The sequence below is a fragment of the Solanum stenotomum genome, chromosome 10 (assembly GCF_019186545.1).
Source record: "Solanum stenotomum isolate F172 chromosome 10, ASM1918654v1, whole genome shotgun sequence".
Lineage (NCBI taxonomy): Eukaryota > Viridiplantae > Streptophyta > Magnoliopsida > Solanales > Solanaceae > Solanum > Solanum stenotomum.
In genome coordinates, this window is record NC_064291.1 from 20545680 (window position 1) to 20561784 (window position 16105).

The window sequence follows — 16105 nt, forward strand, 5'->3', positions numbered from 1 at the left end:
AATCAGCAACCATGTGAGGAGCATACCTGGAGAGTTGATTAAACTTGAGCCCATACTCTTGGACAGTCATGTTACCCTGCCTTAAGTTCATAAATTCCTGGGCCCTTGCTTCTCTCAACTCTATGGGGAAAAACCTGTCTAGAAAGGTTTCGCTGAAACATTCCCAAGTAATAGGAGCAACATCTGTACCCTTATTCTCCTTCCACTGAGTATACCAGATATGAGCTACATCCTTAAGTTGGTAAGATGCTAACTCAACCCGATCATTCCCAGTGACCTGCATCACCTCAAAGATCTTCTTGATCTCATCCAAGAAATTCTGGGGATCTTCACCAGTCTGCGATCCTAAGAACTCTGGAGGATTCATCCTAACAAAGTCACGGACCCTTGCTGCTGCTGATCCACCATTTGCATTCACAGGAGCTTGAACCCGCTGATTGTTCTGGTTAGCGACACTCTGAGCCAACATCTGAATGGCATTCCTGAATTCAGCATTTGAGACTTCTTGATCTGGAACTGGAGGAGCTGCGTTTGCGTTCCTGGCATTCGCATTCCTGACATAAGCTCTACGAGGAGGCATGATCACTGAAACGTAGAACGTCGAGTTAGAATGGAATTAGATCATACCTTACGCACGATAAGAGTAACAAGAAAATGAAGATTTTTCCTAAAGACACTTTGTAGCCTCCCTCTCATTAGATGTGGTGCGCACTACACACCCATGAAAAGGACTCTACCTAGTGCGGCTTTTCAGACATCCTAGGACACTTAAACCTAATGCTCTGATACCAAGTTTGTCACGCCCCGAGCTACCCCCAAGACGCGGACACGGGACCTAGGACCACAAGTGATCCCAAGCTAACCCTGCTGGCATGATCATGAGCATACTAAAGATAATAAACTGATGCGGAAGCTAATTCATAAATAAATCTGAAAAGATGGGGAATACCCATATACTATAACTGAATATATCAAATCTGAGAGTTTAATACAAAAGAAATATCAAACTCAAAATACTAAGCTGAATCTAACTATGTCTGAAATAAGCCTCTAAACTGACTAGAAATGTTGGGACATGCCCCAACTAGATCTAGCAAAACTGAAACTAAAGACTAAAAGCGATAAAGATAAACATGTCACTAGTCCTCGAAGAATGAGGACTCACCACTGATGCTGCTGAACTGAAGATCGGGAATCGATCTAAGCGTGATCTGGATACTGAGAACCTGAACCTACATCACGAGAAGATGTAGCGCACGTATGCGTCAGTACTTGAAAGGTACTGAGCATGCAGGATAGAGTAAAGCTGAAATAACATATAACTGAACAAAGCAATAAAGCAATGAAATAATCTGAACATGATATAGATACTGAAAATACTGAATACTGAGCTAACTGATGCAATGACCAAATTTATAACATGCTGAGACTGAATACTGACTGTACTGAAATATGGTCAATGCAATAGAGTCTGACTGAACTGTGGGAGCTACTAATAACCGACATAAAACCACATGAGCTAAATGTGGAGTCCGATGTATACGCCCCATCGAGAGGACCCAATATACCCTGCCAGAGGTATAGAGGCATGCTGGCGTGATCACTAAACTGATGTTGCCCACAGAGGGGACTTACACCTACGTGGCTCGTAGTTCTGGGACTATATGGGTACGCTGAAACCCTAGTCCAACTCGGTATTATGCTACTCCCAATGAATTAAGTGGTTAACTGGTTATGACTGAATTTCTGTAAATACTGGATAGCTCGAAACTGAACATGCAAACTGAGAATGCAACAATTAATCTGATAATGATGCATTCATAAACTGAGGCATGTAAAACTGAATACTGAAATATCTGACCTAGCATGTGTAATTCAAGAACTGAAGAAATACATAGCTAGGGTTCTGAAATTTATGCGATAAACTGAGCAATAACATGATAATCTAATTTGGAACATTTAAATAACTAATTCATAATGATCTGCTGTAATTCTAGAAACCCTAGGTCTATTCATAATCATGGAATCAAGAATCTGACTGAATTCTAGGGACCTAATGGGCGAAAGGAACCCACTAGTGAAATCCCACATACCTGGTGACGAATTCCACGGAGAAATCTTTCGATTTTGAGGCTGGAACTGAAGGAACCTTGCTGCATTCTTGAACTAGGGTTCTTGACTTTTTTTTCTCCTCTCTTGCTTCTAATTTTCTAAGTTTGATTAATGATTTGACTTAGGTAAGTTCTAGTTATGTTTCTAGGTTTTAACTGATTAAAATCTCATGATTTAGGGTCTAAACGAAGTATCTTAGGGGTTAAACGAAATAGGAAAAGACCAAAGGACCCCTGAATTAAATGCTGTCGGAGTGACCTACGGATTGGACCTACGGGCCGTAGGTCAATCTACGGTCCGTAGATTGCGTCCGTAAGTCAGGCCTGCTCGATAGGCCTTCACTAAAACGGGCATAACTTTTTACTCGAAGGTCGGAATTTAGCAAACTCAGTGGAGTTGGAAAGATAATTCAATTATCTATCTAACCATAGGTCATGGGACACATAATTCATTTTGTGCTAAAAGTTATAACCATCTGAAGTTGACCCATCAGAATTTTCAGCTAACTGGCTGCTAACCTTCGATCTACGGTCAGACCTACGGACCGTGGATCGAACAACGGTCCGTGCTGGTCAACCGTAGTTCGTGTCAGAGGCTGGGTAAAGGAGGTCTTGATCCACGGACACAGACCACAGACCGTGGTCTGATCTACGGACCGTGGGTCTGTCCGTGAGTCGAGACTTAACCAATTTTCTGAGCTGGCTGGGGAGGGGTTGCAGTGGCGAACCACGGACCACCAGCACGGACCTTGGTCTAACCTACGGTCCGTGGATGACAACCGTGGGTTGCACCTGCAACTTCTCAAAATCTGCATTTTTTTGGTCTGTTTCGGATACGGGGTGTTACAGTTTTATTCTTTTGGGAAAAAATAGTTTTCTTGATTCTACTTTAAAAAATACGTGGTGACTCTTAAAACCAGTTTTTTTTAAATAAAACAACAAATATGTATCGATAAGTACAATTTAAGAAAGAAATATAAAAGTATAGAAATATATACAAATTAATATATACTAAAAAGATTTGTACAAATATCTGGCTTTATTCAGATTCGTTTTGTTCTATTAAATCAGAGACATCATCGTTGATTTTTGACTCATTACTATTAGAATAAATTTTCTTTACTTGGATATAAACTCTTTATTTGATAATTTGTTGCATAACGATTGGATTGTTTCTGTGCTTGGATCTAAAATCTTGATTCAACCTCTTTTCGACAATTGCTCTATATTTTGCAAATGACTTTGCAACACTAATTATTTTCCGTCGCTAGCAACCCCATGTGCCACAATCATTAACCAAATTGGCATTCTAAAATAGACCGCATAAGTCGTGTAACTCTTAAAATGAAGATTCAAAATGTAATTTTATAAAGTGAAAAGTTTATAAATGACATTTATTAGACTAATATTTTCAAGTTGTAGCAGTAGAATAAAACTTTCAAGTTGTAACAATAAAAAATTTCAGGTTGTAGCATTTTATTAAAAAAATATTTTTTTTAAGTAATTGTAAAAAATCAGTTTTGAAAAAAAATTAAAAAGATAAAAAAGATAAAAAATCAAATTTGAAAAAAATAAGAAGATAAAAAATGGATAAAGGTGTATTAATTAATTTTGAATTCCTTGATGATAATTGTTAATTGGCATAAATATAGGAGATTCAAACAAATTAGAAATATTTATTTTCCTTATTTCACTCAAATCTGTTAACATTAATTAAAAAATAAGATTTTATTCATTTTGTTCAACCGTTTTTCTCTCTTCATTTTTTTTCATAATTTGGCGTCACTCACGAGTAGATCCAAATTTTTTTGGTTGAATAATCTTCATTTTGTTGAAATGGATGGCTTCTTTCTTTACGATTTATTGTTTGTATTTGTATATTACTGAAACGTAAAAAAAAAAGAACAATGAATCTGTAAATGACAATTTTTTGATTTTGTTTATGTATACTAGATTTAAGTTGTGATGTTTTTGTATGAACATTATTTTGTTCATAATACGTAATTATTTTTGTGAAACTGGAGTTAATGTTGGTACGATTGTTTTTGTTATTTATTTATTTTGGTTATTCTGTATACTGTTTATACCATGGATTTGTGCGATATTGGATTAATATTTGAATTATTTGAGTAAAAGTGTATGGATTATTAATAGTATTAGTGTTACAAAGTTATGAAGTTTGTGACAAAAAAATGTATGAAATGTGTTTAATGGTATGAAATGTGTTGTAACATTATTATGAAACTGGTATTTTTTTAGTCAATTTGATAATAATAATAATAATAATGAGATGGATTTGGTATGCAGTTTAAAATTATAATATGGGATATTGTTTTTTTTTCTTCTGAAAATATAAATAAAATGTGTAGGTTGGAATGAATTTGGTAGTGTATTTGGAATGATACTGGTATGAATAATTATTCACTATTGTGTAAAAAATACGATTAAGAAGTTTGATGATTTGTATGAAATTTGAATATAAATACAATACATGTTTTACTTTTGTGTTATGTAAAACTGACTGTGATTTCGTAATGAAATAGGGAAATATCCTATGCCAAAACAATGATGTCATCAAGTGGGTCACAACGGAAAGACATGTTCAAACTATCCTGCGCCAAAACAATGATAGTTTATTTGTTTAAACTATACAAAAATTTTATTTTATTTTGTCATTTAGATTCATGTTTTGTTTTGATTGTGACAATGTATTCATTGATTTTCAATAATATTTATTGACAATGCATATCAAATATATACAGAAATGATATCAAATGCATTCCAACTAAGTGTTTAATATATTGTTCATGTTTTATACAAGATTCATTCAGTAATCATACCAATTGCATACTACTGGAAATCAAATTCATCCCAGTTTAATATATAAGGTATTGTTCATATTAGTGAACATTATATAAGGTAATTATGGTATGCATTTGATATCCATTCAGTATGCAACTAAATAGCCACTGATATTATTTAATGTAATTTAGCATGAGTAGTAATTTTGTATTCAACTGGTGTCCTACTCTTAACAAAATAAAACAAGATGTAATTGATGTTGGTGCAAAATTTAATGATCGTTGTTTTAAATTGTCAGATTCATTTCTTCTGGTATTTATACAGATTGTATACCAACTTCATTGATAATATAAAACAAGATGTAATTGAGGTTGTTACAAAATACAATGATCACTATTTTACATTGGCATAATCATTTCTTCAAGGTATTTATACAGGTTGGATACCAACTTCATTCATTTTTATTTTTTTATTTTGTGTTAGAATATGAAGTAAAAAAAATCAATCATGTACGAATTTGGATGCCAAAAGTATACAGTTTGGATACCAATTATAAGACAGAGTTAGTTCATGAACTCTAGGTGTTCGTTTTGTTTCAGTTAATAAGACACTGTTAGTTCATGAACTCTAAATGTTGAATTCAATTGGTATGCAGTTTGTATATAACTGTTATCCCAAAAATTATTATACTCAATGTGTAATTTATCTTGTGAATGGGGTATCCAATTGGTATGCAGTTTGTATATAACTAGTATCCTGAAATTATAATAGTCAATTTGTAATTCATATGTAGTTGGTATCTGAGTGGAAGAAAACAGTGGATATTATATATCATCAAATACTTAAAATTGTATCAAACACAAAAATATCGTCCAATTTTTTTTAAAAAAAAATTGTAATTCTAAAAAGTCTAAGCTGCAATTAACTATCTCAAATTAGATCTCTGTGGTCTTGGTGTAGGATAATTGCTGGTATTCGGAGCATGTTCTTTTGCTAGCGAGGTCCATCAAATTTTCTAGCAACAGTTCCAGTTATTTCACTCTCACTGATCGCGTCATCATCGTTCTTTGTTTTTCCATAATGTCATATGATTGTGTCATACCTTTGACGATGGTACTTTGCATCGATATCAACAGAACGCGTATCAAAAACTCCATTACTGAAGTATTCAGCAAATAGACATGTGTACAAACCACAATCACTCGGAAAAAAAATGAAAGAAAAAATAATTTTAAGAAATAAATTGAGTTAACTTTTCATTCCACATATTATTCATGTTTCTTTCCACATTCATATACATAAATTTTAGTAATACATCATACCAGATTTGAAAAAAAATTCACACCAATATTATTGAAACATCGTACCATATTCATGTGCACTGTGGAATTTAACAAACTACTTTCATAAATTTATCCAACTACAATCAAAATAATTTTCAAAACAACATCTAATATCAATTTATACAAATTTCATACCAATGTTAAAAATTGAAATACATTAGTGGAGAAATTGATAAATAAGCCTTCCTTCTAGGATAAATACCAATTTCATAGCAATATTAGTCATAATTCATACAAAAAAGAGTAATTTAACAAACTGCACTAAAATCACCTAATTGGGCTACGATATCAAACGAATTTAATACCAATGTCAAAACACATTTCATACCAGTTGCATATCAATATTAAATCACATTTCATGCCATATTCATAAATCACATATTAAAGTCAGATTCATATCAATATTATTCACATTTCGTAGAAGTTTCACACCAATACAAGTTTCGTACCAACAATATGCATAATATAATATTTTTAACAGAAAAAACCCACTAATTTGAATAATTTGAAAATAAATTAACTATAATACTTATCCTAACCATTTTTTTTTGCCTTTTTTGGATATTGGGATTTCTGAGTCCTCCTTCGTTGTTGCTCTTCTTCTTGATGGTTTTGAAGACGGACCAATTTCGACATTTGTTACTTTTTTTGATTTTTTCTTTTTTATCTCACTTACGAAATTCGAATCCGAATCAGAATGTGACAAGTTTATTAATTGCTTTCTCCACATTCTTAGTGTGTAGATCTCCTCCCATCATTGAATCATATACATGTGGAAGAGTTTGCTGATTTTCTTTTTGAATGAAGAAGACGAACATTGAATATGGTGAGAAAGAAAAAAATAGTTCTCTGTAAAAGAGGAACGTGGGGGTGGGGGTGGCGTGGGGGTGTGGGGTTTGCATATGGCTAAAAGAGGAAAGTGGGGGTGTGGGTGGGGGGTTGCCGTGTGAAAACTGGAAATTTTTTCCCCTAAAATGGTGTAAGAGATAATGACAATTGATTCTCTAATATTAATGTTATTCCTAAAATGGTGTAAGAGATAATGACAATGTAAAAAAGGAAGATGAATCAATGTAAATCCGGCGTGTAACTGTCAAAAAGTAACAGGAATCAATGTAAATCCCTATAATTGTATAAGAGATAATTATGGTATATTCTTTATTTAAATAATATAATAATAATATAAAAATATTAATTATTTAATAAATTAAAATTTAATTGATTTATAAATAAATAGTGATATGTTATAACCCGTAATTAAATTGTTATAAGCAAGAATTTTTTAAAAGTAGATTTAAAACCCATAATACTATCTCTTAAATGTGTATGTGGAGTGAATTTTCCTTTTATAAAAGAGTTAGGCTAACAAAAATTGTATACAAACAAAAAAACTAAAAAAAAGTTTGAAACAGGTTTGGGTGGTTACTGCCGAGTGTTGAAAAAAAGTTGAAACATATTGAAACTTGAATTGTGATGTCACGATTAGGAGGGGCAGAAATTAAATTCAAAATTCAAAATTGATTTGGATGAGAGATTTAGGAGAAAATTAGTGAGTGGAGAGTGGAGAGAGGAGAGACGAGAGAGGAGAGAGGAGAGAGGAGAGGTAAAATTAAATTTGTATAAAAATGTATACAAATCCGCCAAGTGTATCTTTTGTTTTCAGATACAAACTATATGTGGGTGCCGTAATTAAAAGAAAATTTTATTAAACTATACCCACAAATCATAATTTTGCTAAACTATAACTTCATTCACTAGTATACTACTAATGTTTACCATTACGTGTAATTTTCTCTTTTCCATAAGTAATCAAAAAACATTACACCAGTGTCAAATGACCCAAAGTCAGAACAAAAAAAGTATCAAAAAATAAAGTGATGATAGGTTAGGCCCAAAATATCCATCCCTAGGACATGGATAAGGGGGAAAGGATTTCCTAATTGTGTCTCCCATCTTTTTTCGCTCAAACCCTTTAGACATCTGGATAATGTTGTCGCCAGCATATAGTTGAAATCTTTGCATGTTCTATCTGCTTCTCTGGGTTTAACACTCATGTTCCTCTATTTAATGCGTCTTTTGGATCAACGTTCAAAAGTAAGTGTCTCACCTCTTCTTCTTTTTTCTTGTTTTGAAGCTCGATTCTGACATTCACTTCTCCCTCTTTGGCATTAGTTATGTTCTCCGGCAGATAGGATTGCGCTATACCCTGTAGGTCTGAAGAGGGGATCTATCATATGAAATAGTATTTGTACTCTGTGTAAATTCCTACTCCTTCGTGTTTTCCTCCTTCCTTTCCAATTTATCTCTAACATTGTGTGTCACGACCCAAAAATGGACGTGATGGCACTTGTCTATCCCCACCAAGACATGTTAGCCTCAACCCAACAAAATGAAAGAAATTTGAAAAGTAAGCAAGAATAACATAAGACCAGACACTTATTCATTTTAATATAATTCCAAAACCTTGTTGTCACGTGTACAAGCCATTAATGTATAAAGTGCATAATCGAAAGATAATTATATGTCTCAATGTCTTTGTTTCTCAAATATAACAAGGCATAAAATAAGGAACAAGAAGGCCTGTCGGAATGACAAGCGTCTACCTCTCAATGTATCCTCAGAAAGCCTCGAATATAACTAGAAGAAGAGCAATCACATGGATCCAGAACCTACATAAGAGTAGAATCAAGGAGTGAGTACGAATCAACACAGTACTCAGCAAGTAACCAAATATACAAGGCAAAACTAGCTAGAATATGAGTACTCCTTTCATCTCAACCAAATCTCCTTAAACTACGACCTACATAGAAATCATTACAGTTTCACAATACACAGTTCACAAGATTAATAGTTACAGTCCAATGGTCACAGTTCAACAACCAACAAGTATCAAGTATGAATTTCTCAAATGACAAGTAGATCAATCACAATCATCAAGTAGATTAATCACAAGCATCAAGTTCATCAAATCACAATAATCAAACACTTGCCAGAACCATTCCTATAACACCCCGGAAAATTTTGAGCTAAAACTCAAACCATTCTTCGTTGTGAGTAAGATTTTTACCGAGGAATTTAAATTTTCTTAAGTGTTAAGATCACTAGATGTAGCACCTTGAGTTAAAAAAAGAACTGGTCACTAGATGTAGCACCTTGAGTTCCAAAAAGAACTAAAGAGAAATTCATTCAAGTCATTCGTAAATTCTTTTAAATTTTAGGTCAACTTCAAACGACTATAACTTTTAGCACATAATGAGTTAGGAGGCCCATATGATATCAAATGAAAGATCTCCGAGTCCTCTTTCCAACACCCCTGAGTTTTCTAAAATCTGAGTTCAGATGAGGGAGATATGCCCGTTTGAGTTCAACTTGTACAATTAAGGAAATTTACTTGAATTAATGAGGGGTATTTTGGTCTTTTTCTTACCCCCACTAGCCTAGCTCATTTTTCATATAAGTATATTATTAATTTGTGCTTATAGGGATGAAGAAGAAAACCACGAAAGATACAAAAGTAGAGAAAATTATGAATTTCTGAAGAAGATGATGTAGAGTCTTACAATAAAATTATTGTTATAGTAATTTTATCTCTTTAGGTTTTCTTTCCTCTTTTGTATTTTCCATTTATGTACTTTTTTGAAGAATTTCAAATATACTTTAAATTCTTTTAATTGTAGCTCCTTAGATTCTCTTTTTTCTTAAAGTTATATCTAAAAACGTAATGGGAAGAGAATAAAATGATAAATAAGACAAATTAGAAGACTAAGAAAGAGAACTTGATAAAGAAATATTTTTTTATATGTCTATAGTTGTACATACATAATTCATTAGGCAAAATTATGATTAGTTTTTGTCAATTTTTATTATGATAGCTTTTTGCAGCATCCTAAAACGAACATTATATACTTGAAGTTATTGTTTATTTGCATGCAAAAGTGCATTTCTAAATTCGATACTACGATTAGAAGTATTTTAAAGAGCGAAAATTTGATAACTTATAATAAAAAGTGTCATTCAAGCAATGAATTAAAAAAAATTGACAACAAACTAGAGCATTTGTGTAATTCTTAAGAAAAAGTAAAGAAACTAAAAACATTATATCAATACTTTCATTTTCAAAAAAAAAAAAAAAAAAGGAAGACAATATATAGGGTCATAAATTTATGTTTATATAAAACTAGAATGAAACAACACCTCTTTTAACTTTATATTAGAATATATTTCTTTAAATTAAGAATTTTTTATTTACTCTCACATTTTAATGCAATATTTAACTTATCTTTTTTGGTTTCTCCCTATTTCTATGTAACTAATGTAAGAATTAATTAAGAAAAAAGTATAAGAATTAGTTCCTCAATTATCACTATTAACAACTTATCATATTTCCTATTTCCTTACCATAGACAAGGTGATATGGCACCTCTCTTTACCAAAGAACTTATTATTATTTTTTGATAAATTTCACTATATTTTAATTTATTATTATTATTACTTTAAAAAGTGTCAATTACTACTCTCTCCATTCATTTATATATTTCTTTTTTGGTAAAAACTTAAATATCTCAAAATTTATTATGCCACTGATTCTTATTCTTTGTTGTAAATTCAAAGACTTAAATATTTATCACTCCAACCTTTCATTTCTCCATAAAGAATGAAAAAACTATATCTATCTATATATAATATAAAATTAGATATTAAAAAGTAATTTGACACCTCTCTTTGGCCAATGATTCTATTTATTTTTTTTCTCATTTTTATTGTTGTTGTGAATTTCACTATATTTCTATTTATTATTACTATTAAAAAAATCTGTCAATTACTACCCCCTTCATTAATTTCTATTATTTATTGTAAGAATTTAAATATCTCAAACTTTACTACTCCACTTATTCCTATTCTTTATTGTAAATTTAAATACATAATATTTATCACTCAAATCTTTCATTTTCTACCAAAAGAAAGAAAATTTATCAAATTAGACTAGTCTAATGAAATATCTTTTCAAATAGCTTGTAAAAAAAACCCACCCCTTTAACTTTCTTAATTATGAGATTTCTCTTTTTATCTTAATTTTCAAAAATCTAAAAAATATTTACATAATTATTCAATTAAAGAATAAGATAATTACTCACCAAATAAATTTAAAAAAGAGAAGTTGTAACTCTACAAAAAGAATTCTCAACATTCATTTATATTTATTACATTTTCATGATGAACCATGATTAAAGTTAGAAATAAAAAAATATCGCACTAGCGAAAAAAATATATATATTTTTCAACTTTTTCCCTATTTTTCCATTTATTTTATCTGTTTATAAGAATAAAAGTCACAATTCTTATCATTTATTATCCTAACTTTTCATATTTTTTACTAAAAAACAAAACTCATCCACATATTGATTTATGAGATCATTGGTTTTTACTTTTAACTTCATATTTATGTAGTGTTTGGTTTACAAAATTTATTTAGTTTTTATATAAAATTGATAATTGAACTCTCTTGTGTATTTATTATTTCTAGAGAAAAGACTTAAAGTTACCACTAAAGTTGTTCCGAATTTTCATAAAGACACCTTAACTTAGAGGGCGTCCTATTACCCCACAAAAGTATTGAATATCTTTCTAAAAGGACCATTTTGACCCATTTTCTCTACTGTGAACAGACGCGTGGTGCTCACTTTTTTTATTAATTTAATTTAAATTAATTTCTTCAAACCCGACCCAAATCGTTTCAAAAAAGAAAACTCTTGTTCTCTATTTTTCATTTCTTAGTTTCTCTCATCATTTTCTTAAATCATAGGCATTGTTGAAGATCATATCCTACAATTTTGATGTTTGTTGGTCAAATTTCTTGGAGAACTAGCGGAGTAAACAATGAATTGAAGATTAAAAGGTTAGAATAGTAACAATAGCAAATCGTTCAACTGCAAACTAAAACCCTCATCGGCATGTATATCGGAAAACTTGCTTGGGTTTCAATGGCGAAGAATAATTTGTTGAAATCGATAGTAGTAGTATTTAGAGCCATGTCTTTTGAGTGGCTGGCGATTGGGCTTGTTTTCAAATCATGGCTTGATAAAACCAGAGCTTCAATGGACAAGTCTCGAAAACATCTTGCGACCTCAACGATGACACCGCCGATCAAAGTTCAGAAGCTGGCAAGTCTCAGGTCGATGTTGATCCTCCCGAAAAAACAACTGATTCGAGAGTTTGGTTTGATATTTGGGTTCTCAAAACTAAATGAAATTAAGAAGAAATGAATCCTCAAACAACTTTAAATTAGCTTTTTCGATTGGAAATTAAAACAAATTCCTACCTTATTGAGTTGATTTCATCAGTTCATCATTGAGTACCTGTGACTCTTTTGTTGGGGAAGATGATGAATTTGAATGGAGTAAATAATTAATAAAGAAAATAACTTAAATATGACAGCTTTTAATTGGTTTTTAGCATTAAAAACGGACTTTCACGCGCATCATGTGCGTGTTCACAAACATAATCATGAGAAAATGGGTCAAAATGGTTCTTTTACAAAAATATTCAATACTTTTGTGGGGTGATAGGACGTCCTCAATGTTAAGGTGTCTTTTTGAAAATTCGAAACAACTTCAATGGTGATTTTATGTCTTTTCTCTTATTTCTAATGTAATGTTCTTACATAATATTAATTAATTAGTAGATGTGTGAATTGAATATAACTTCTACTTCCTTTCTTGAATCTAGAATTACACTTTCTATACTTTTCATATGAAAGTTTTGTATGGATATATGAAAAGTTTAGGCTATTAATTTTATTAATTGCACTAATTGACATGCTCATATTTTAAAGTAATAATTGTGAAAAAGTTAAATTACAAGTAAGAGAAATTACATGAAATCTAAATTAGATAGTTAAATAAATTTATACGCGTAAATAGTATTATATAAAGAAAGTTATTAGTAAAATATAATAAATAATTTAAAACAAAAAAAAATGAGATAGTGACGTATATAAAATTGGCGCATACAAATATTTCTTTGTATTACTCCAAGGCCAAATGATAATACTTTTTTTTCTTGAAACTAATTTAATTTATTATTTTTGTTCTTTTTTATTTATATATAGAGAGAGAGAGAGATTTTTTAGTATTAAAATTTCTTAATTTCTTTTATATCAATTAAATATAAAAAAATATGACCGCGCAAAGCATGATTTTGTTAACTAGTTGGATATATGTTATGGAGGCAAATATTTAAAACAAATAAAGAAGAAGAAAAAATAAAACATGTAGGAGATAAGAAAAAGAAGTGCAAATACTATTTAAGTGAAACACCACTAAACGTGGAATTTCAAAGGGCCAACAACTTTTAGAATCTATATATCATATATCATATTATACTAAAAGTGGGAAGCCACAAAAATAAAAGTTGAAATACTGTTTTACCCTATCTTAATTTAAAATGTTATAAAACATCTAAGCAATTAAATATTGAATAATAATTATATCATATTATATTATATTAAATACTAAAAATAAAAAGGTGTTTCAAAATACATTTTAAGAATGTCTCTTCATTCTCCAACATAACTTTTGAGCCTTCTACAGAATTCTAGGCAAATTTTTGGCTTATCATATTATACTAAAAGTGGGAAGCCACAAAAGTAAAAGTTGAAATACTACTATTTTACCCCATATCTTAATTCAAAATGTTATAAAATATCTAAGCAATTAAATATTAAATAATAATTATATTGTTGTAAATCATTTTGGTGGTTAAATGGATGACCATAACTCCTTGGTTAATTTCCCTCCTTTATGAGTAGTAATGTTGTTGATAATGTGGTCAAATGGATGACCATAACTCCTAGGTTAATTTCATCTTTTATTGGTAGTAATGTTGTTGATAATATGGTTAATTAGATGACCATAACTCCTAGGTTTATTTCCTCCTTAATGGGTAGTAATTCTCAAGGTTTAATGTAATGTTTATGACACCTTTTGGTATTCCTCAATGTAATCCTATAAATAGTGGTGTTGAGAATAATGTTGAAGACACTTGAAAGAAAGAATGTTAGTTTAAATTGTTCCTCTTGTCTTATAGTCTTCTTCTCTTCCTCTTTATATTGTTCTTTTGTCCTTAAGTTTTACAACACGTTATCAGCACGAAACTCTAATATCATTTCGATTTTTCCAAGTTAAGCTTCTGGTATGTATTCATATACTTAATTCTCATTATTAATCACTCTAATATAATATACTACATATTATGAAATGATTAGGTGTTAAACAGTGTGTGTATATTTTTGGTAGTTAAACAATGGAAATATATAAGTCCAAAAAGTTTATGTTATTTTAAATTAGTTAAATTTTAATTTTGTCTAGAAATTTTTCTAGAAATTATTTAAGTTATATGTTAGGCAGAATGTTCATTTAAATTTCTCGGAAGTTTGATACTAACACATTAAGTTACTAATTGATGTTACTTTATACAATAACATGTGTCATGTTATTATCATTGAAATTATTTTTTTTTTGTTAATTACTTGTGTACTCACTATTTATTTTAGTCTAATTTAATTATTTTCTATGATAGTTTTATCATGTCGAACTTATCAAAGCTTGAGTTCGTGGCACTTGACATTTCTGGAAATAATTACTTGTCATGGGTACTCGACGCTGAAATTCACCTTGACGCTAAAGGTCTTGGTGCCACTATTACCAACGGTAATACAACGTCGAGTCAGGACAAAGCAAAGGCAATGATTTTCCTTCGTCATCATCTGGATGAAGGATTGAAGGTTGAATACCTTACGGTGAAAGATCCACTTGAATTGTGGACTGGTTTGAAGGAAAGGTATGACCACCTTAAGGCAACGGTATTGCCAAGGGCTCGTTATGAATGGATTCACTTGCGGTTACAAGATTTTAAAACTATATGTGAATATAATTCTGCTGTATACAAAATTACTTCCCAATTAAAATTATGTGGGGAAGATATAAAAGATGAGGACATGTTGGAAAAGACTCTCACAACTTTTCATGCCTCAAATTTGGTATTACAGCAGCAATACCGTGAAAGGGGATTCAAAAAGTATTCTGAGTTGATCTCATGCCTTCTTGTGGCTGAGCAACATAATACTCTTTTATTGAAAAATCATGAGGCCCGTCCCACGGGAACTGCTCCGTTACCGGAAGCAAATGAGGTTGAAGCACATGGCCAGTCTGAAAGAAGACAAAATAAAAATCAAGGCCAAAATAATGTGCGTGGACGTGGCAATGGCAGAGGACGATATAATAATCGTCGTGGTGGTGGTCGCCACAAAAGGGAGAACAATATGGGTTCTCAAAGCAATCCTTCAAGAGGCAATTGTCATCGTTGTGGCTTGAAAGGGCATTGGAAGAATGAATGCCGAGCAGCTGAGCATTTTGTTAGGCTTTATCAAGATTCCTTGAAAAGAAAAGGAAATAAAAATGGTGCATCTTCTTCTAATGCTAGGGTGGAGTCACACTTGACTTATAAAAATGATGCCGAGGCAGGGCCTTCACAAAAATATGATGACAATATTGAAGCAAATTTGGCTTTAAAAGATGATGATTTTGGTGACCTTGATGATATTACTCATTTGGAAGTTGAAGACTTCTTTGGAGATCAAAATTAATGTTTGATCATTTGATTGGGGAAAATAATTATGTTGTTTTATTTATGTGTTTTTTATTGTTATGTTTTTCCTTATGTTGTTTTTATATTCAGAAAAAAAAAGTACTTTTATTTTCTTGCAAAGTTGTTGATTTTTCATATTTCTTATGATGTACTTTTATTTTATGAAGATAAATAAAATTCCCCAATCTTCAATTGGTTCAAGAT

The 16105-nt window shown here is 31.1% G+C and overlaps 1 protein-coding gene across 1 annotated transcript; it reads left to right on the plus strand.

The window, feature by feature from the left end:
- The first annotated feature begins 14840 nt into the window (after positions 1 to 14840).
- LOC125842806 (uncharacterized) lies at positions 14841 to 15899 on the plus strand. The gene has a single exon (XM_049522110.1). It carries the CDS (start codon positions 14841 to 14843, stop codon positions 15897 to 15899), a length of 1059 nt encoding a protein of 352 aa, XP_049378067.1.
- Positions 15900 to 16105: the final 206 nt, after the last annotated feature.

Excerpts from the sequence above, each read along its gene's own strand:
- LOC125842806 (XM_049522110.1), top strand. The coding sequence starts at position 14,841 with ATGTCGAACTTATCAAAGCTTGAGTTCGTGGCACTTGACATTTCTGGA.